Genomic DNA, 22935 nt, shown 5'->3' with positions numbered 1-22935 from the left:
ATAGTAAAAACATAACTTTACTAGGAAACCCAAAAAGTCATTTACCTTTATTGCAGTATTTGCTTTATTGTGGTTTGAAACCAAATCTGCAATAAATCTGGCATGTGCCTGTATATATAAACATGAATATATTATTTTTTTGAGAGACAGAGTGCATGTGTGCAAGTGGGGGAAGGGCAGAGGGAGAGAGAGAATCTCAGGGAGGCTCCATGGCCGGTGTGAGTCTGATACGGGGCTCGATCTCATGAATTCGAGTCATGACCTGAGCTGAAATCAAGAGTCAGTTACTTAACTGACTGAGCCACCCAGGCGCCCCTGAATATATTATTTAATAATATAGTTATATACTATATTATATGTAATTATGTATCCTGTATATAATATATATAAAATAAATATATAATCATATGTGCACATATATAAAAGCTACTATTATTATTATTGTTCTTGTTAATGTAACTTAACAGAGACAAAATCCCTCAACAGTGAAAGGAGATGTCAAGTGTGAGTCTTTCCGGAAATAAAGTGAAGGATCTTTGCCTTGTATGATGCATGTGCTTTACATGGCATCTTACTCAATCCTCACAAACAGTATACATGGGAGATATTATCAATTCCTGTTTTACAGAGGATGAAACTTGGGCTCAGATCATCAGGCAGGTTGCCCAAGGGCCATCCACATGGTGAGTGGCGAGGTGGGTCTGCACCCAAACTTTATTTCAAAGGCACTAATTGCAGTGACCTCAATTCCCACTGAGACAGACACGGCTGAAACCTGCTCTTTCCCTGAGCAGCGGCTGGTACCACTACCTTCTTGCCTGAGGAAGGGTGTGGATGAGAGAATTTACTGCATAACTGAGGAGAAGAATCCTGGAGGAGAATGTCTAGCAAGTGTGAGAAATAGAGTGTGGGGCTGCAAGGTCCTGGGCAACGGGAAGAATATTGGCATCCTGCCTTTGTCCCATTGGCTCCCCTTAAATGCACAGTGTTGCTCCATGTCCAGATGCCTCCAACTCCCAGACCCCTCACCCAAGATGACCAGCTTGCCCCCCGTGAGCTGTTCTCACCACCTCGGGCTGTGCGGCAATGCCCTTCCCATCCTTTACTCTCCATTCTCCCATCTGCCAGCAGAGCAACCTCTCCTTTAAAACCTTCTCCTTGCACAATGGAATGACTGGCTTCCTGCCAATGCCAAAATAGTCTGAGCTCTATTTATCTGTTCAATGCCCAGGACAGGAAATGTCACAGTAAAGCTTCAGTTCTCTTAAATTTGGATGAGTCAGGCTAGTGCTCAGCAAATGGCAAAAATACTTGCTTTTTTATGTCTTTTGAAGAATTGAGGTGAGGAGGTGAGGAGGGAACCTATGGCATAGAGAGGAATGAAAAGCTATGGGTCTTTTAGTCTTTTGGGCATAAGCTTCAGAAAATTCCTGTGTATGGGAGTGTTGACTCAGTTGGTAACCTAGCACTAGGGGCTTCAGCTTATCCATAGGGACTAATGAGCACCTAGGTCTCCTGATAACTCTAATGGGAAACTTAGATCACTGGAATTCTATCAATTCACCACTAAGGCATTATAACCTTACCTCCACAGTGGGGTATTTCTTGGCCCAAGTACTATTGGCTGGGTCTGGAATTTCTTTACTACACCACTGAGGTCTGAGGGCTGAAAGGAGAACAAATACCCTACAGATAAAGAAAACAATGACATCTGGTTAAGCATGCACACACACAATGTCATGGAAGCATCGGTTCTTAGTGTGGTGATTTCACGGTAGGAGTGTGCAAATGAATAAAATAAAAAACACTGAAGGAGAAAGATGATGCATCATCCAAGGCTAGACTAGTTTTTTCTGAAGTTCAGATAGATGATAGTCATAATGCAACCATTTGGGGTTTGCTAAATAAATTATGGAACTTTTACTCAACAAATGTTTAGCTGTCACTGTCCAGCCATGCATTCATTCAACAAGCACCGACTGAACCCCTAATGTATGATGAGCACATGCCATATCCTGGGGATGAAAAAACAAACAAGAAGACATGGTTCCCACCTGTGGAGAACTTACTATTTAGTTTAAAATGTTTATAAAGAGTTTGTTATATGCTAACTAACTTGGATGTAAATCTAAAAAAAATTTTTTTAAGTTTGTAATAACAGGTAAAGTATTATGCTAAAAGGAAAAAAGGGAAAAAAAAAACAAAAACAAAAACCACCACAACAAAGAACAAAACAGGAACAATAACAATGTTAAAAAATGCCTAGGAAAAAAATACCATATGGAAATATCCAAACTGTTAACAGTAGTTGTACTTGATGATCAGAAGAACTATGGGTCTTTTTTTCTTTATCCTCTGGTTTTTAAAAAATACCTTAAAATGTGTTTATATTACTTTTATGACATGAAAGGAAAAAAGTCCTAAAAATGTTTCTAATAAATGCATGTGAGTTAAATGTTTTATTTTTTAAAAATTCAAAGCGAATATGAAACATTTTTGAAGAATTGGCTTTAATAAGCTTTGATATTTAATAAGAATGGAAAGCTTTCGGGATGTTTAGCCCTTTGAAGCAAGTGATGTGTCTGTGTGACTGGTTTCTCTCCGAACAACTGTGAGCAGAGGTACCTGTGACCCAGTACAGATCATACAGATGAGGACAATGTCCAAGGGATGCTCAGCCACTAAAGCAGAAGACAACGGGGTCCCTAATGACTGTGTGGAGCATGGCTGCCAACCGACCTGGATGACTTACTTCAGGACTATTATGCGGGAGAGAAATAAACTATTTTTAAAGCCATATATCTGGGGGTGTTTGTTTTCTTTTAACAAAAAAAGCTTTCACCCTAACTGGTAATATTTCCCTGAAGAGGATGAATGTGATCCTACTTGATTCTATTTGAATTCAACTTTTTCAAAGTCTACCTAAAGAGAGCTCTGCTTTGAAGTATCTATCACATATGAGAGCTTCAATAAATGTAAAGCCTTTCAGATAAGTTCAATGGCTAGTACAATGACTTTGAGCTAGTTTCATTTTGACCTCTTCTCTTACTTTACACAACATTTGAAGAAAACTCTTTATCGAATAACTCTAAAAAATTCTCTTTACAAAATAATGCCTAAAGAAATTGTAGAAAATAAATAGAACTAAAATCCCATTATTCTATATCCTGGTAAGCTACCATTCATTAATATTTTGGTGCATATCCTTGGGGTAGAGAGCGTTAATCACTACCCAATACTCCCTCATCCTCTTCCTTAGGAAAAGGACCCTGATTTACTGGGGTGACAACAAGCCCAGCTGTAGGACCGCAATTTTAAATCTCCCTTGCTCCAGTTCTGGCCAATGTGTAACCAGAAGTATCATGTCTGACTTCTTCATGTAAAAGCTCCTGAAAAGGGAAATAATGGGTACCTTGCTTCTTTCTCCCTATAGTTGTAGAATGCAGGCATGATGGCTATAGTTCCTGCAGTCATTGGACCATGGAGTGAGCTTGTGGAAGCCAAGTCCAGATAATGGCACAAAAAGATCAAAAGAGCCTAGATGCCTGGTGACTATAGAGCTACCACACCAGCCCTTAACCTGAATTTACTTCCTTAACCTGGGCGAGAAAGTCCAGGGCTAGCTAGTTTAAGTCCTATTATTTGGCATATAGAACCAAATTTAATGCTAAATGGTCTGTCTTAGATATAGGTATGCATGTGTACATGTACTTTTTAAAGTACATACTGCTTTGCAACCTTTTTAAAATGTAATATTGCAGATATACCATTTTATTTTCTGTCTTTAATGGATATAATATGCTATACAGCATGAGATATATTGTGATGTAGTAAAACAACCCCATATCACTGGACATTTAGGTTATTTCATATTTTCCTTCAACGAACAATACTTCAGTGAACATATTTGCCATTAAATATCTGTATATACTTAGACTAAATTTCCAGTTAGGAATTGATAGGTCATAGGTCTATTTTAAAACTTAAAAAAAAATTTTAACATAATACTGTTGTCCAAGAAAGTTGAATAAATTTAGTCTGCTACCAGCAATGTATGAGAACGTCCGTTTCTTTGACGCATAGTGGCAACAGCTATTGTCATTTTAAAACATCACATTGCTGAAATTGGAAAATATAATCAACTCACTTTTGCCGGAAGTAACGCGTTGAGAAAATGCCCACTATGACGACAGCAACGCAAATGCTTGGTGCCACAAACACACTCCAATTGGCTTTACCTGAAAAGTTAGCAAATCCTGTGACTGAGTTATCTTCAATGAACATCTTAAAATACTTGCATGAACCCTCTGGCACCTACCCACAGCTACTGGCTAGCTAGATGGGCTCAGGAAAAAGGCCAACTTGTTTTTGTTCTTTCAGCTAGGGAGAAGGGCCCTAAGGGATCCAGTTCTATGGTTCTAAGGAAGGGGCTCCTTCCTCTAACAGGGGCAGAAGGAAAGGGAGTGTGGTGTTCCAAGCACTGGCTGTGAACTGGGAGCCCTGAATTCTAATCCTGACTTTCCACTGACTGATATGTGATCAATGGACTCCAGATTCCTGATCTACAAAAGGTGAATGATGACATCTGCCCTGCAGGTTGTTGTGAAGATTAGAGATGGTGTATATAAAGCACATGGCAATGCATCTGAACATAGGAAGCCCTTGAGAAATGGTATTACTGATTTTAACAAACCACTGGATAAGCCTTCTAACTAGGGTCTTTGAAATTGTTTGGATTCCTTGCTATGAAGATGTATTTTGCTATGTGTTGGGATTCTTCATTAATTCATCCATTTATTATTAGTAGTATATTCTTTATTATTATAATTATAATTATTATTCACTCATTATTATTAACCATGTATCAGGAGCTTTTAGGTGCTGGGATACAAAGATGAGGAGGACATGGGCTCTGTTGTCTTAAATCATTAATCTAGTCCAGGAGACAGATGCGTAAACATGTAAATAAATCATGATGCCATGGGATATGCATTTTTACAAAAGGCATGTACAAGGCAGTGTAGCAGGGAACAGCATGGGAAATAATCCCAAGGGCAGCCCAGGATGTTGTCCCAAAAGGCATGATGTCAAAAGTTCAGGTTTGGAGGGTGGAGCCAGCAAAGCAGTCAAGTTAGGGAAGCAGACTAGACAGAACTATACAAAGGCATGGAACCTTCAGGCAACTCCAGGTAGTCTCGTCACACTTTCAAGTACGAAAGATGAGCGTGTGGTAGAGGGCGAAGCTAGATGGGTGAACAGGAGCAGATCATGTGGGGCTTGGTGACGAAGCAGTTTGAATTCTAGCTTGAAGGTCCCTGGGGACCCACTGATGGGCTGCGATGGAGGTGGGATGTCAACATGGAGCAAGGTATCTTGCAGAAAGATTCTTCTGGTAGAGGGCAGGACAGGTTCAGGAGGAGCGTGAGCAGGGAGGGACTAGAGAGGCGTGTCACCAGGGCTGAACGGGGTGTTGATGCAGTTTTGTTACCACCCCACGCAATCAGCACAATCTGACATTTCTTTAGCATCTGTCTTCCTTCCTGGGCAGATGGGGCAAGTATGGAGTACCACAGGTAGAAAGATGCTGAGTTGTTAACTGATTAATTGCTCACAAGTTAACTTTGGTGCTAGCGTGCTAGAAGATGAGAAGAGGGTTTGTCAACTTTCCCAGTGGAGAAGTACCGGGCATAGAACAACCAAGTCCTAAATGATCAACCTGATACTCCATGTTGCAAAGCAAGAACAGCTTGTTTCATGCTTGGAGCAAGATGCAGGCACGTGCTGCCAGAGAGAACAGCACAATTTAGCCAGTGGAGAGAAGCCCATGTTCGCTAGGTCACTCAAATTTAACTCAAGTAACTAAATCTGAGTTTGATTTGTAGTTCTGCCACTTGACACTTCCATGACTTTGGGTAATCTTTCTGTACATTCTGGACCTTGTAAAAAGGCATCCTAATCCCTTGTTCCTTTATTCATTTTGAATTGAGTGCCTGATACTATGTGACCAGGTACAACAGTGTAAAGCAGGCACCTTGCGTGGTTGAGGTCAGGATTCAATGAGTAAAAGTATGTGTTATGAAGGGTGAAATGTGTCCTTTTACCCCAAAAATCCATACACCGAAGTCCTAACCTCCAGGACCTCAGAAAGTGACCATATTATGAAACAGGATCATTGCAGATGTAATTAGTTAAGATGAGGTCAAACTGGTGTAAGTAGCCCTAATCCACCATGATCAGTGTCCTTAAAAATGAGGAAATTTGAACAAAGAGACACACACAAGGAAAACTCCATGTGAAGATGAAAGCAGAGATCTATAAGCCAAAGAACACCAAAGATTGCCACCAGACGAGAGGAGAAGCAGGGAACTGATTCTCTTATAGTCCTCAGAAGAAAACAAGCCCGCTGATACCTTGAACTCAAGACTTCCAGCTTCCAGAACTGTGAGAAAATAAACTTCTGTTGTTAAAGCCACACAGTTTTGTGGCACTTTGTTACAAGAGCCCCAGCAAACCAATACAGTGTGCAAAGCACTGAACACAACGACTGGTGCATAGTAACTACCTGATAGGCAATAGCTGCCATTGTTATTGTTGAGATTATTCTCATTGGTCACTGAACAGATATTTAGTGAACAAGTACTATGTCCCCGGCACCGAACCAGACCTCAAAGATAAACAGTTCCTGCCTACTGGATTCAGTGTTTTGAAGAGGGGTCAAATGTAGTGCATTATGGAGGAATTACGGAGGTGCACTTGGGAAGGCTTCCTGGAGGAGGAAACACTTTGGCTGAGTTTTGAAAAATAAGTAGATACTTTCTCTAAGCAGTGGTAGGGCAGTCCAGCTAAAGGAAACAGCAAGTGCAAAGATGGAGCAGCAAGAAAGTAATTAATGAATTAAAGAAAATCTGATAATCTCCATGCCAAACATAGTGGGAGTATACACCTAGGTAGGAATCCAGGGTGGCTGTGCCATCTTTAAAGTTGTTTCCTACCTTGCAGATGAAATTCCCTCTTGTTTCCTGGGGGGCTTTCACCAGCAGCTGTCAGAGCTGTTATCCACAGGACATATGTTACTCCGGGCTGCAGGCTGTCTATTGAATGTGAATTTGGGGATACCCTATAGGGAATTTCTGAAGGGAGGATAAAGATAAAAGAAGAAAGGCACATGTTACAGGAACTATTTGAATGTGGGCTTTTACTTATTTTTGTTGTTGTTAATGTTTTAATTTGAAAGAGAAAAGCACACTGCTATTTTAAAACTAATTTTTTAAAACTACTAATTCATTAGTACTTAATATTTTACTAGGCCCTGGACACTGTCATTTACGGAGGTCTCACTCTACAACATACCAAAATAATTTTCTGTGGCAAAATCTTTTGAAAGAACTTTCATCATTCTGCTTTGAAATTACTCAGCTGTAGTAATTCCTTTTATTTCCTATGACTATACTGTTTCCAACATTTATTAGATATATTTGAGAACTCTTGGGGAGGAAATTAAATACACCAATTGTTTTCAGTGGAATTTTTAAGAAAGCTAAGTTAGGCAATTAATGAAATAGACATTTAACATTAATTTTGATTTTCTGTTTTTTTGGGGTAGGTTCTAGATACTGGTCTTAATGAGTTTAACATGATGATCTGCTTCAATCTGACATAAAATCTAAAATTGAGATCAGTGGCACGTACATTGGATTTATTTGGCAGTTTTACTAGGTTATCAGTCCCTTACACTCTCAACACCCCTGCAGAGTCTCAGCAGGGAAGATTTTGGGTTTTTTGAGCAACACGCTGATGTTTTTTCCCTCCTGTAGTACATAGGAAATCTTCTTTTCCAGTGATCTGCTGGGTGTAAGGTTTGGACTGACTTCTCAAAAGCTAGGGCTGCGAGGCAGGAAGACTAGAAGATCAAGGGCAGAACTTTGGCAGGAGTAACCTGCTGGCTCCCTCAGCTGACATGCACCTGTGTGGGTGATCAAAGTGGAAACTTGAACCCAGCACTTTTGAGCCTCAACTTCAGTTACCAGCTCAAAAACCCCAGGGCAGGTCAGACAATGCTCCTGTTTGCTAAATTTATTTCCACAGTCACAAATATTTATTGAGCTTGCGCTCTGGATAAGTCACCAAGTATACAAAGGCACAGAATCTGCCTCAAAGAGTTCACCAGCTAGTGGAGAAAACAGAGAGAGCCCTTATACTCCCCCCACCCCTGACTACTATGGGTGACCAGCAAGGAGTCCTGTAATATCCATCCAAAGGGGCCTAAGCACATCACTTAACAGCTGTGACTATCAGAGCAATTTCTATATTCAACATCCTTTTTTTTAATTTAATTTTTTAAATGTTTATTTATTGAGAGACAGCATGCGGGGGGCGGGGGGGGGGGTGGCAAAGAGAGGGAGACACAGAATCCAAAGCAGGCTCCAGGCTCTGAGCTATCAGCAGAGAGCCCGATGTGGGGCTCAAACCCACAAACTGTGAGATCATGACCTGAGTGGAAGTCAGACACTTCACTGAACCACCTAGGTACCCCTATATTCAACATCCTGTTGAGAAAAAGTACCATGTGGAAAATTTCCAAGCCTACTCTAACCTAATGAATTCGCACAGACTTAAACTATGTGATTAAACTAAAAAAACTCTGTCTTTATTCCTACGGCAGAGGATTAAAAAATTAATTTTGGAGAGACCTTCTCTCATCTTGTTGCAGCAAAGCATCAGTGAGCATCAGAGTCAACCATCCGACCGTGTGAAGGCACCCTTAACTCAGAGTGAAATGAGACCTCAGAACAGAAGGGAAGGGTCTTGAACGGTTTGCTGGGCCAAAAAAGTTTATACACAAACACACACACATATGTATACTTGGAGAATAAAAACAGAAACTCTATGGAGGGAGCAGTGAGGAGGGTGATGGCTCCCTCAGTTTGGCTAGCAAAACAGACCTGGTTGAGTAATGGGAGAAAGAAGTCATGCAGGAAATTCCGGTTCTGCTGCCTGGTCTGGGCTGTGATCACCAGCAGAGATAAAGGTGGGCATTCAATCCTTGGGGGGCTGAAACTTGAGGCTCAGGGTGGTTAAATGAGGCGGCACCAGTTTAGGAAGATGGGATAGTTGCCAATCATTTGAAAGGCTGCAGGTAAGAAAGTCAAGTGGTACCAGACAAAACAGCCGCATTGTTACTGGAAACTAGTTATTACCTAACAATCTACATTGGTGTAACAAAGAGTAGGGCAGTATTCACTCCTGTATGCCTGGTAGGCGGAGACAATGGTGAGCAAATTGCCCTGGCCTCTGCCTTCATGATGCTCAGAGTCTGTTGACAAAAACAGCCAAGTAGTAACAAAACCCAACATGTGTGCCAGTAGAGAAATGTGCTATTGGTGCACATGGCAGCATCAACACATTTCCAGAGGAGTGGCTGTGAACCGAAACCACCTGAGAGAGGCACTAAAATGCGGATGCTCCGCTCCAGGTGTAGCCCTCCCCTCTGCTCAGGAAGGGCAGAGTGCTCCAACTGCATTCTGCGTGTGGCCACAGTGCTGCTGCCCAGTGGACAGCTCCCAGACACATAGGACAGGGCCCCCTTCCTCGTTGGCTCTCCATCCTCCTCTTCGGTTTGTAATGCCTCTCTCTCTGGTGTCTTTCTCCCTCCTCCTCAACCTACTGCCCTCTACCACTCTCTGGAGACTGCACCTGTGGCTTTGCCAATGATTTCTAGTTGCCAAATACAATAGGTAGTTGTCAGTCCTTGATTACAACGGTTACATCACTCTGTGTGCTTTTCCACCTCCCTTGGTAGATTGAGCTCTCTGAAGACAGACAGGTCTAATTCATCAATGAATGCTTACTGAATAAAAGGAAAACTTAATTTAAACTGGTGTGAAATAGGACTTTGAATCTGCACCTCCTCTCCTTAAGAAAAAAATTTTTTTTAATTTTTATTTATTTTGAGAGAGAGAGAGAGAGAGAGAGCGCGAGTGCAAGTGGGGGTAGGGCAGAGAGAGAGAATCCAAATCAGGCTCCAGGCTGTCAATGCACCTCCTCTCCTTTTAATTTATTTTAAAATGCCCTTATATAAACTTCAGATTCATCAGATTTGTGGTAAAATAAGATACGTAGTTTCTTCAACATGTACAAGAGCAGCTCTAAGAACCAACTGACCATGTTGATTGTAAACAGACATCTTGGTGTCAATTCTGCTAAAGTGCAAAGTGGGGGGTGTCCAAATGGCCCAGGAAGCGGTCAATCAATTCGTCATGTTCTGGGGTGCATTTCAGAAATAACTGACCCTGACGGGCCCAAAGTGGTTCTGTTCAAAGATATGTGCTGTTCATCAGTGGTGGATTAATTGACAGATTGTGAGGCCTTATAATGGAATTCTATAGAGCTGTTAAAAAAGAATGAGGCAAATCCATATGGACTGATGCAGAAAGAGGTCCAGCCTGTATTATTGAGAGGTAAAAGCAAAGTGTAGATCAGAATGCAGATGATTACCCTAAATATATGCATTAATTTTTCTGTTTTGTTTTTTTTTTTGTGGAAGAGCATGTAAAGAACTGCTAACAGCCTAAGTATGGAGGAAGGGATAATTTACATTTTTATATCTTTCTGAACTATTTAAGTGCTTTTACTATGTGCAAGTTGTATTTACATAATAAAAATTAACTAGCATTAAAAGTCATAACTTTCAGAAAAGCAATACTGAAGATTTTCTAAGGTCAAGAGAAAGGACCAACTTCTAAAGTTTTCTAGGTAAAAATCAATCTTGCAGGCAGCTCTCTGGCACCCACATCTCAGGCTACATTCTTCCTGGACCTAACAGCTCTCATGAAGGAATAAAAATATTGCTTCCTTATTTCTCTTTATTCTCAAGTTAGTTAAAAAATGTTGCTTCTTTATGATAAATGCTCCTGAAAGAAAGCCAGTTGCTTATGAAATAAAAAGAAGGTCAAGCCAGGAAAAAAACCCATAACAACTCTGAATAAATCAAAGATTAGAACATCATATCTGGCAAGTGACTTGGAGCTGCTACATAATGAGAGATGAAATCATTTGAGATAATGTTCTAGCCAGAATTTAATTGCTTTAGATTTTTATAGTTATAGAATAATTATGGGTCATAAGAAGCTACCTAACTGTATTGTATTTTACCCATTTTAAGGAGAAAATAATATGCTATGATAGTGTTTGCAAATGTGGGGGATTCAGAAGTTCTAACTCATCCCTTACACACCTCAAGGGTCTATATAATAGTACTGATGGGCTGTTACTGCTTTTTCTTTTTAAAATTTTTTAACACTGATTCATTTTTGAGAGAGACAGAGCACGAGTGGGGGAGGAGCAGAGAGAGAGGGAGACACAGAATCTGAAGCTGGGTCCAGGCTCTGAGCTGTCAGCATAGAGCCCGACGTGGGGCTTGAACCCACAAACCACGAGATCATGACCTGAGCTGAAGTTGGACACTTAACAAACTGAGCCACCCAGGCACCCCAGCTGTTACTGCTTTTTGAAATATCTCCCCATGTGAGTAGCTCCTTGAGAGCCTAGTCCATTACCTTCATTTCTTCAATTTGCTTGGCACATAACATATAGTAACTCTGTGTACGTGTGTGTTTAGATATCTTCCATTTTTTTCCACTCAATTAATTTCACAAATATTTACTGAGCACCTACTATGTGCCAGTCACAGTGTTAGCACCTGTGTGTATGTATGCACATGCACATACTTGTGTGTTTTCCCAACATCTAAATAAGAAAGGCCCCACTGCATTTGTGCCTCACACATACCACAAAGTTGAGGCTGGGAATTAGAGTCCTGTTCCTTCCAGTATATCCTGTAATGGAGGATGCAACCCATTTGCTCCTGGGCTGGAATTTCGTTCCATGAAATTACAATGTTCCCCTTTTCCTCTGAGATGGCATTAATGTGGGGGCCACTCAGTGGTGCTGCAAAGTAGAACACAGAAAGCTTTTGTCACCCTTTAACTCCAAACTATTGAACTAAAGTAAAATTTGGCAAAAGGTTCCAAGGCTCACCTTTGTGCTTAGAGTTACTCCGGATGGAGCTGCATCCTCTCTGGTCCCCCGACAGTGCACACACGCAGATTTCATAACAGCTGTAGGGTTTTATGTTCCCTGCAAGGAAAAGGGAGTTCTTACAACAGGTTTGGCATCACATGTGAGTCACTAAAGGGAGACATTTAAAAATTTCTGGACTGAGGGTGAAGGGATGACCTAAGTCACAAAATCTCAGCATCCTGTTTGCCAAGTTGCTGGCTTCTGGAAGCAACTGCTCCTACCTCTCAAGTTCACCTCAAGGTGAGCCAACAGGCAGACCTGAAGCTTCTTTCCGGGGTCAACATGATTAAGGAAACAAAAGCTATTCCATTTCCAACAAAGATTTAAATATAACCACAGAGACTGCTTTTGAAACAAAACTCACAAGGAAAAAACCAGAAAACAAAAAAATCCCCGCAAAACCCACTGACTTCTACAAGCAAATCATTTGCTATTTGCAGAGAAGTGCGACTGTTGTTTTGAACCTGAACCCTCTTCTAACTCCACAGATGCTTTTGGGGATCTGACAGGGCAGCGGGATGGCACATTCTAACCAGGGCACGCTCAGTGTAATCCAACCCCTTGTTCCTTCCCCTCCTCCCCCCGCCTCCCCCTCTATGCTCCAGTCACATTTCATTTGCTTGACAGCCTGGAGATGAGGAGGATACCTAGGAACATTACTGCCCCTTCCTAGCTTTTAAAATGCCACACTTTGCAATTTTCTATGAGTCATGAAGTTTGCTGGCGAGTTGCTCTTTCCCGTCAAAATTCCTTATTTCCATGAATTTTAGATTCTACTTCCTGTAAAGAAAAGGCCCTTCTCATAGACACTGCGCAGGACATATCTTTAAATTCCCAATGGAAATTTAAAGAGAAAAGAGAGCGAATCCCTACTAGGCAATGATAGGATTATGTGGTCAGAGTAAGGGCTGTCTCCCATATTGTTTAACGCAGATCTGATCCCCTACACTGACAATTTTAACATTTTATTTTGGGGGAAGAGGAATTTTGTATCGCAGAATAATTTACTAAATAAGGTGTGTTTTATATGAAAATCCATTGTTCCTTAAACATTCCAGCAAGTGCCCTACAGAAACCTCAGATGTGTAACCAATACTGTTGGAAGAGACCACAAGGAGATCCGAACTCATGCCATGGTGAGTTCCCATTCATATTCATGAACCAGGTGATACAGAGAAAAGGCCACAGTGAGCTTAGTCCAGTCATCCAAAGCTTCTTCACAGTGGCATGCAGACCCAGGAGCCAAAAGGGCAACAAGGAATAAGGAATCATATTTCATCTGGGAGGGGCTAGGGCCTGGCTGCTGTCGCTGGTCCTGGAAGCATCCGGCCAACCACTGTGCCTGTGTATAGCTGTGGGAATTCTAGAAGAGCTCATTAGGCAAACAGTATCACTGCATTTTGCCGTGCAAAATGTGAGTTCAGGGCAGAGGCTTTGGGACTGCTGCATCAGAAGCTGTGGCTTGTTTTTGTGAATAGCCCACCCTTAGTGGAGGAGGGAAGAAAATGTGGATCCATAACTTAGTTGACTTTTCCCTTTGCATGCAGAGGAGAGCCCTAATAAGCTTGTTCCCTGGTTCTGACCTTAAGGACCCCTGTTTTATTGGCTAATTCTTACACAAACACACCCTAATCATTAGCTCCAAATTCCTTAGTTTTGCTGTCCAGTGCACAAAGTCCACATTCCTAAGTTTTTTTATTTCTTTCTATAGTCTGGCCCCAACTTCCAGGCCTATTTCCCACTACTCCCGTGCATACATATATACCTGGCACCCTTGGACAAAGGCTCCGTTCCATGTTTTTAAACTATAGCTATGGTGGATTTTTTGCAGAAAGCTAATTTCACCTATTAAATTTGGGAGAAGACAAACATTAAATGATCAGTAATGAAGAATGATCATAGAGGAAGTCCAGTGGGAGCATGCAGAAGAGGGACCCAAATAGCCTAGGCCTCAGGGAAGGTATTTCTAGACATCTACAGATAGATATCTACATATTTATATAAGGAGTGGATCTATATGGTCAGAACCATTTCTACCCACACAAGACAGGGCTGATGGTCTCTAGCCTGGGCCCATAAACCTATAATCTAGGAGCCGGATGGTATTCTGACCTTCAGGATATATTCCAAAACACCCAACTCTGCCCTAGCCAGATGATGAGAAAAGGCTGGTAAGGATCCGAAGGCAATGAGTCACCTTACTGACTGGAGAGCGCCATATTGAATTCATAAGTATGAATTACTTAATTTGTTAAGTGTTTATTTCCAGAATGTAACATCAACACTACTAGCTAACCAAATATTTTCAAGCAGGGGAACAACTTTAATTAGTAAAATTATTTCACCCAATATCATACTGATTTCATTCAAATGAGTATTTATAAAGTGCTTAAAAATAATTTAATATCTTAAATATGAAAAACATTCTCTCCTGTCATCTCTTTTATGGTATTTGGGTAATATTATAGAATTTCTAAAAGGAAGAAACTGTAGGGACCACAGGGCTCAAAGTATCCCACAGAGGTAAATCCTAATATAGTTTATAGTAAGCATTTACAATTTTGTAGCAGTTTAGAGTTACACTGTTACATTTGATTTGATGGGCATAACAGCCCTAAAGGGAAGTTGGTCCTATTTCAACAATTCTAGTGACAGGTAATGCACCACTCTGAGGGCCAATCAATTGTCTTATTAGAGATCATCATGTGTAAGGAAATTTCTTTCTCAAAATTGAGCTGACATCTGCCTTATAATTTCCACATAGAGGATTTAGTTGTGTTCTCCAGAGCAACAAAGGACACATACTCTTTCTCACGTATACATCAAAGCCAGCAACAGCCATCAAACCTCCCACCCCCATCTAGAATTCTCTTCTACAGGCTAAATGGTTCCCACATTAAAAGTTCCAGACCTCCAATGACTTGTTTTCATCTTCCTTTGATGTTCACTGGGTTATCTAGACAACATTGTCTTTAAGTGTAGTGATTAAAACTGAATGCAACCCACTAGAAATCTGAGCAGCTACAGTATAAAAGAGGCACACAGTTAATGACTAGCTCACGTGTTGTCACATGTTCTGCTCTGCTTATTTCATCTGTCTTGTCTCCGTAAGCAGGGCATGTACATCCTCCTGGACAGGTGTAATGATTGCCATGGTGTAACAAAAATATTATAGAATTTAGAGCTTGCAAGCCTGTAAGAATGTTAGCCCTGTCACATATAATAACAACAATGACAGCTAAATTATCAGGTACTTAAAATGTGTTAGGCACTATTCAAAATGTTTTCTCTACATCAATTCAGTTAGTCCTCACAATAGCCCAACGGGGTAGGTAATATTATTTTGCCCATTTTGCAGATAAGGAAACTGAGATAAAGAGAAGTTAAATAATTTGCCCTAGGTCACACAGCCTAGTGACAGAGCCAGGACTTAAACCCACAGAACCTGGACTTTCAGCTACTCTGCTGAACTTATTCCTAAAAGTGACATTGACTAAGTTCTGTCCAATCATTTTAATATATTTTTCAGATGCCTTCTATCACTTGATTGTAACTACTGATGGATTTGGATTTGGGGTCTAGAGATGCTAATTATCACATAGATAATTCTGGATTTATTATCACACAAATACTATGCAGCAGAATTGGTAATGAAAGATCTCCTGGTTTCCTCATCTGTACAATGACTACAGTAGTTGCTACATAAGATTGTTCTGAGAATTACCTAAACCCCTAAGTGAAAGGTGCCCATCACACTGACCGATTACTACTTAGCTCTCAGCCATGTTTGTTTGGTTCAATGATGCATTTGGCATATACGGCTTTGTGCCAGGCACGTGAATTTTCCATAAACACTAGAGATTTTAGTCAATCAGTTGGTATTCTATGCCTGCAGTGGTATACTCTGAGGTGCTGTCCTGAAGGACCCTAGGTCATTACTATTCCTCTTATGCAGCTGCCTGTAAACTGAAGAAGGTTCTGGGTTCCCACCTGTGACTTCCTCCAAAAAATGTGAGCTTAGTAACTCTCCAAAAGGAAGGTGAACAATTAAATACCTGAAATCAAAGCGGACACATTGTAGGGGGGACTCCGCAGCCAGTTTAGAGGGGGCTGCGTGTCACTCCCGGAATGGGGCTCCCTCCATTCCACCACATACTCCTGGACAGCAGGGGCGGCTTTCCCAGGGGGCTCCCAGGTCACCATCATGTTGTCCACGCCCTCTGAGTTTGCAGAGACCTGACGAGGAGCCAACAACTCTTAATGGGGAAAAGGGGGAAGGACAAAAACAAATTCACAGGTGGATAAAGATATAAAAAAACAACTCATCCCAGCAAAGTTTTCCAAAAAAACAATTTCTTTTTAAGAACTTCAGATTTGGCGGCGGGGGGGTGCCTGGGTGGCTCAGTTGGGTAAGCGTCCAACTCTTGATTTGGACTCATAATTACACAGTTCGTGGGTTTGAGCCCTGTGTCGGGCTCTGCACTGACAGTGAGGAGTCTGGTTGGGATTCTCTCCCCCTCTCTCTGCCTTCCCCCATTTCCCTTGCCTCAGAATAAATAAACAAAATGAACTTTATTTAAAAAAAAGGACTTCATATTTGTTTTCAACAAATCTGAATTGGCATCAGTGCAAGGACCCTGTGTAATTATTATTTTCCTCTTCATCTTCCATTCCCCAAAGGTACCTGCTGTAATGAATATAATATGCATCCTTCTAATCTACCTCCCATATGTTTATTTAGATATCTACGTATCCTTGAAAATTAGTGTTGCTTTGTGTTTGTGCTTTGTATTTTCATGAAATGTGCTGGGAGTAAATATAATGCTTTTTCTTACTTTTTCTTTCCCATTTAATATTATATTTCTGGGATATGTCCATCCTGCTGCTACATGTAAATCCAGCTTATTCCTTCTGACAGCTACCTCAAATCTTTTTCTGTCCAAGCGACAATCAGGCGGTTCCTTCCAGCTGTTTGCTAACACAAACAAGGATGCAATGAACATTTCTTCCATATTCTCATGTGTCCCTGTCCCAAGAGTGTCTCTGGATATATCTGCACAGAGCTGCTCAAGTATAAATACATGTATTATTTCATTAAACACAGCCAGAGTGATCTCTAAAATAGCCAATCAGTTGACACTCCAACAAGAAAAGCATAAGGAGGGGCGCCTGGGTGGCTCAGTCAGTTGAGCTTTGACTTGGGCTCAGGTCATGATCTTGCAGATTGTGGGTTCGAGCCCTGCGTCGGGCTCTGTGCTGACAGCTCAGAGCCTGGAGCCTGATTCAGATTCTGTGTCTCCCTTTCTCTCTCTGGGCGCCCACCCCCACCTCCGCCAATCATACTCTGTCTCTCTCTCCTTCAAAAATAAACATTAAAAAAATTTTTTTAAAAGAAAAGCAAAGCGTAAGGATTCTTATTTCCCCACCAATACTTGGTATCTCTGACTTTCTAATTTTTGCCAATCTGGTAGATGCAAAGCAGTTTTTAACTACGGTTTTGTTTTTGCTTTCTGATTTCTTATGATGCTGAGCTTTTCTTCATATGTTACTAGCATTCTGACTTCCCCCTCTGTGAACTCCCTGCTCATATACTTAACTCATTTTTTCCGTTGAGTTTCCTGTCTTTTCTCTGATTTACAGAAATAGGTTTTATATTCTAGATATCAATCATTTGTGAGCTTTCAACACTAGAAATATATTTCAGCTTTTTAAGTCTCTGATAACTTTATGATATGTTTGCACATAAATATTTACTTTGATTTAGGTAAATTTATCTATGGCTTGTGCAGTTTTTAAAAAAAGTGTTTATTTGTGAGAGAGAAAGAAAGAGGGAGAGAGTGTGCTCACGAATGGGGAAGGGGCAGAGAGATAGGGAGGGAGCATCCTGACATGGGGAGATCATGACCTGAGCCAAAATCAAGAGTTAGATGCTTAATCTATTGAGCAACCCAGGTGCCCCTGGCTTGTGCATTTTGAGTCTTGTTTATGAAATCCTTCCATCTTGGGATCATGAAGATACTCAATTACATTTTCTCCTCTTGGCTTCTGGTTTTTACCTGCCACATTTAAGTTTTTAATCCAAATATAGCTAAGGGAATACAATTATTAAGGGGAATAGATTTTATTACATTTTCCACACTTTGAGTCAATTTTTCCAAATGTGATACTATCCCTAAGTTCCATATATTTAATGGATACTATCCCTAAGTTCCATACACCAAGTTCCATATATTTAATGGGTCTATGTCTGGGGTCAGCTTCTTTGTGAGAACACAGTGCTCACACTACTAGGCTTTGTGATGTCTATTTGGTTGGTAAATTCTCCTCCTCATTTTGCCCTTCATTTTCCAAAGTGGTCCAGGATATTTATGACACTTTATTCTTCCATATAGCTTTTGAATCAGTTTATCAGAGTCCCCAGAAATTCCAGCTGTTATTTTTTATTGGAATTAAGTTAAATTTATAGTTTAATTCAAGGTGAAATGATGGTGTTCCAATGTTAATTTGTTCCATTCATAAATATGCTGTTTAATTGAAATTTTTCAGATCCTCTTTTATATCTTTGTAAAAAAATTTTTTTTAAGTTTATTTCTGATAGAGAGAGAGAGAGAGAGAGAGAGCGAGCATGAGTGGGGGAGGAGCAGAGAGAGGGAGACACAGAATCCAAAGCAGGTTCCAGGCTCTGAGCTGTCAGCACAGAGCCTGACATGGAGCTTGAACTCGCAAACTGCAAGATCATGACCTGAGCCGAAGTCGGACGCTTAACTGACTGAGCCACCTAGGCGCCCCAGATCCTCTTTTATATCTTTCAATGGAGTTTTAAAAATAGCTTCTTAAGGTTTTTATGCATTCCTTGTTACAGGCTAATTCCTAGACACTTTATACATGTGTTCTGCTATTTAAATAACATCTTATTTTCTAATGCTTTTTCTACCATTTGTGTGTGTCATTCTTATTTCTGGTAAACTGATAAAGTTTCTAATTAGTTCTAATAATTTGTCTGCTGCCTTTGTTGAACTCTGCACTTAGTAATCTTATTAGCTGCACACTTAAGCATCCCCTCCTTCCGGGGCACCTGGATGGCTCATTTGGTTGAGCATCCGACTTTGGCTCAGGTCATGACCTCACGGTTCATGAGTTTGAGTCCTACACTGGGCTCTGCTCTGACAGCTCAGAGCCCGGAGCCTGCTTCAGATTCTGTCTCTCTCTCTTTCTCTCTCTCTACCCCTCACCCACTTGCACTCTATCAGAAATAAGCATAAAATTTTTTTTCCAAAAAAAAAAAATCACCTCCTTTCAATCTTTAAATCTCTTATTTCCTTTTATGTTTTCATTGTTGCAAATTTTAAGGAGACTGTGCCTATATATCTTTATTAAGATGATATTTGCTGAAGGTTTTTGGTAGCAAGTCTTTAAAAACCTAAAACATTTTAGTTTCTTCATAGTTTCCAATTAGGTTTATTTTTGTAAAATATTATTTATTAAAAAATATTTTTCACCAAATACTTTTCTGTATCTGTTAAAAACATACCCCTTTCTCTCTCTTTTTTGTTATTGTGATGAATTACATTAATACATTTTTCTGATATTTATCCATCTTTACATTCTTGGGATCAATCTGTTGATCATTCTGCACTATTTTCTTTCTTTTTTTTTTTTTTTTTTGACCTCTCTATCCTCCACCTTCTACCAATTTTTTTTTTCAGAGACTTTTGTAACACAGATTTGATTTTTTAGAGAAGCTTTAAGTTCACAGCAGCATAAGTGGAAGGTGCAGAGCTTTTCTGTGTACCCTGACCCCACATATGCATAGCCTGCCCCACTACTGACGTCCTGTACTAGAGCAGTACACACAGTAAGATTTTTTAATAAATATTTTCAAGTATTTTTTTCCCCTTCATTTAGTTTTTTCTCTGCCTGGGACTCCTTTTAAGTAGTTGTCATAATTTCTCTTCCTATTCTTTCAGTCTTTTAAGTTTTCTCATTTTTCAACTTCTTTCCTGGCTTTTGATGCCTTTTGGAAGTCTCTCACCCAAACTTCCACTCACTCGGTCTTGAGTCCTTTGTGTGATTCAACGCATTGGCTGTGTTATTTCAACAATTAAACTTTCCATACCGACTCTCTTCATTTGGGGCTTCTTCATAACCACCTGACTTGACTGATTCATGTTTCTACCAGCCTCTCTAATCTTTCTAAGGATATTTGTTATGCTTATTCTCAACTTTTGTTCTTTCTGTGGCATTAGTGAGATTTTCTATGGTACATGTTGTTCCCTTTGTTGCCTTTCTTTCCCGGAACTTGTGCCCCTCAGATTTCTCCTAATTTTCTCCTTTGGGATGTCTTATTTTTTGGGTTGCTGTTGCAGCCTTGGCCTTTATCTTTCTGTGGGGAGACAGTGAAAGCTTCACTGTAGTTTGTGCTTCTCCAAGTAAGTTCAGGTGGGGAGGAGGAGCTTTCCAGGGTGGAAAGTTCCAGGCCAGAGAGTCTACAGTGATTTAGCTTGTGTTCTACCTGTCCTCAGGTTCCCCTAAGGTATACTTAGTACCTCCAGAACCCAGTACTCATGTCTTAACGGCTGGCACTGCTCTGCATGGGGGATTGGGACTGTAACTCTCTTTTGTAATTGCCAGGCCCATGGGGTAGATGGCAGGAGAAATCTCAAGGACCAGCCAGCTCAGAGGCAGTCTTTGCTCTAAGCTCCCTTTCACAGCCAGGTGCTGGGGCTTCTCTGAAGTTACCCTGTTCTGCTCTCTGGACTTCCCTGCTCCATAGTAGAAATGTCTAAGCAATGATCATATCAGGGCAACATGAGTGATAAGAAGGAGTGAAACCAGAAAGTGCTACTTCAGCACTCCCTTTCAACACTATTCCCCACTGCACTCAGCCATCTATCCTGTCCCTCAAATGGCATCCTCAGTACTGTGCTTGGTGGTGAGGGCCTATACCCTGAGTATTGGCCATCTTGTCAGGGACTGGAACTCCCCAGTAGGGGTTCCCTTATATTCATTTGCCTTGTTATCAATGTCCTGGCTATGCCACATGATTTTTTTTTTTTTTTGAGAATGAAATGCATTCATTTGGTAAATATTTATTGAGCACCTATAGGTTCCAGTACCTTTGCCAGGTGATGGACTAAAATAGCCAGAGACCCCTTCTGACCACTGCTTTCTCTGGAATTTGCTAGGCAAATCAACTTGGCATTGCTCTGCCTGACTCATCATATTTACCAGGAACCAGCCTGAATTTCCTTCCCATGATGCTTGTCAGGGCATGTTCTCTCCTTCAGAACTCTGATAACAACTCACCTTCTTTCTATCAACTTTCAGAATTATTCCTTTAGCCTCAATCATTCAACTTCCCATCTCCTTTTTCCCTGAGAGCTTCTGAACAGAGTTATAAGGTTCATAAGGTATTTGCAATAAGTACCCATCTAAGAGACAGGTGGCCTTGTTTTCCAGTCCAGTTCTGCCACTAATTGGATCTGTTGATCTTGGCTAGGTTATTTCACCTCCTGGGGCCTCAGTCTCTGACATCTGTATGGGTCTCTGTTTATGACTGTACTGGCTTCTGTCAAAAACTTTTTATTTATTTGTCTATTTATTTATTTAGAGAGCATATAAGAGCAGGGGAGGGGCAGAGGGAGTGGGAGAGAAAGAATTTTAGGCAGGCTCCACTTTCAGAACAGAATTCAATGTGGGACTCAAACTCACGAACTGTGAGATCATGACCTGAGCTGAAATCAAGAGTCAGACGCTCAACTGACTGAGCCACTCAGGCGCCCCTGTACTGGCTTCTGACTTTTCCCATAGTTTTGAGAATACTTGAGTACAGGGACTGGTCTGAAATATTAAATATGTTTTTACTTGCTGACTTATGGGTTTAGCACACATTCGATTTTCATCGTAAACCAACAAAATCACTCTTGTGCTTCTTTATGGGCAATGCTGTGGCAGGTGTTTTTTTTTTTTTTTTTTACAACAAAGCTCTCCCTACTTTCTCAAAATCAACATAATTCTGCCTGTGGGGGGTATTACTTTTCTTTTCCTAAAAGGAAAGCTCTGTATGTGAGGAGTATACATTAACATACACTGAAAGAAAGGGAGACAAAATCATAGTACGTTATCCCTACAGATCATTCAGAACATGTGTGAGACAAGAGCGCTCAAGGGTGGGACCATGTAATTTGCCAGTGTGTCCTCTATGTCACCTGGGACGTGCAGGGTATTGGGTGGTTCAGGTGTGGTCTTAGGAGAAGCATAGATCCTTGATACTCCAAGATTTCCAGGACCAGAACTCTCTTCGCTATTGCTCAGTTCAAGTACTGTCCTATCTTACCTCCCCTGCATGTTCATCTGTATGGAGCCTCATCCTTTTTTTAACACCTATCCAGTCTGAGAGGAGAGAAACAGGTGTTTTGTTTGTCACTGCTTTCCACCATCTTTCACCTCCCCAGGGACTTCATTCCATTAATTAGTCCCTCTCTCCCCTTAATCCTCACACTCTTCCCTACCCAAGTCTTTTTCTCAGCTTACAAGCTTTCTGAGATCTCACTTTAAAATAAACCCACACACCCACACACCTCCACTCCCACACCTGGCTCACAGAGCTCTCCATGCTCGGGTCACATGTTACCTCCTTCCCTGGCATTCTCTTCAAGCCCATGCTTCAGCTTTTCTCTGTTCCTAGAGCTCCCTGTGCATCCATCTAATCTCACATTTGTTACACTGTACCAGAGTTTATTTGTTTTTGTTTGCCCCCCCCTCCCATGACTGAATATAACTGGAGGACCTCAACAGTATATTTTACCTATTGCTGGATTCTAGCTGCCTTATGTAGTATACACTCAATAAATGACT

The 22935-nt window shown here is 40.9% G+C and overlaps 1 protein-coding gene across 1 annotated transcript in view; it reads right to left on the bottom strand.

The window, feature by feature from the left end:
* The window catches only part of IL12RB2 (interleukin 12 receptor subunit beta 2), a 142947-nt gene that overhangs the window by 71238 nt on the left and 48774 nt on the right, over positions 1 to 22935 (bottom strand). Inside the window, exons 10-15 of the mRNA XM_042997534.1 lie at positions 16134 to 16334; positions 12037 to 12135; positions 11788 to 11946; positions 6993 to 7130; positions 4148 to 4238; positions 1587 to 1686 (exon numbers count right to left, since the gene is read on the bottom strand). Of these exons, the coding sequence (XP_042853468.1) occupies positions 1587 to 1686; positions 4148 to 4238; positions 6993 to 7130; positions 11788 to 11946; positions 12037 to 12135; positions 16134 to 16334 (788 nt within the window). The remainder of the gene's footprint in view (positions 1 to 1586; positions 1687 to 4147; positions 4239 to 6992; positions 7131 to 11787; positions 11947 to 12036; positions 12136 to 16133; positions 16335 to 22935) is intronic.

The sequence above is a fragment of the Panthera tigris genome, chromosome C1 (assembly GCF_018350195.1).
Source record: "Panthera tigris isolate Pti1 chromosome C1, P.tigris_Pti1_mat1.1, whole genome shotgun sequence".
NCBI classification, from domain to species: Eukaryota; Metazoa; Chordata; class Mammalia; order Carnivora; family Felidae; genus Panthera; species Panthera tigris.
This window is presented reverse-complemented; position numbering and strand designations above follow the sequence as displayed.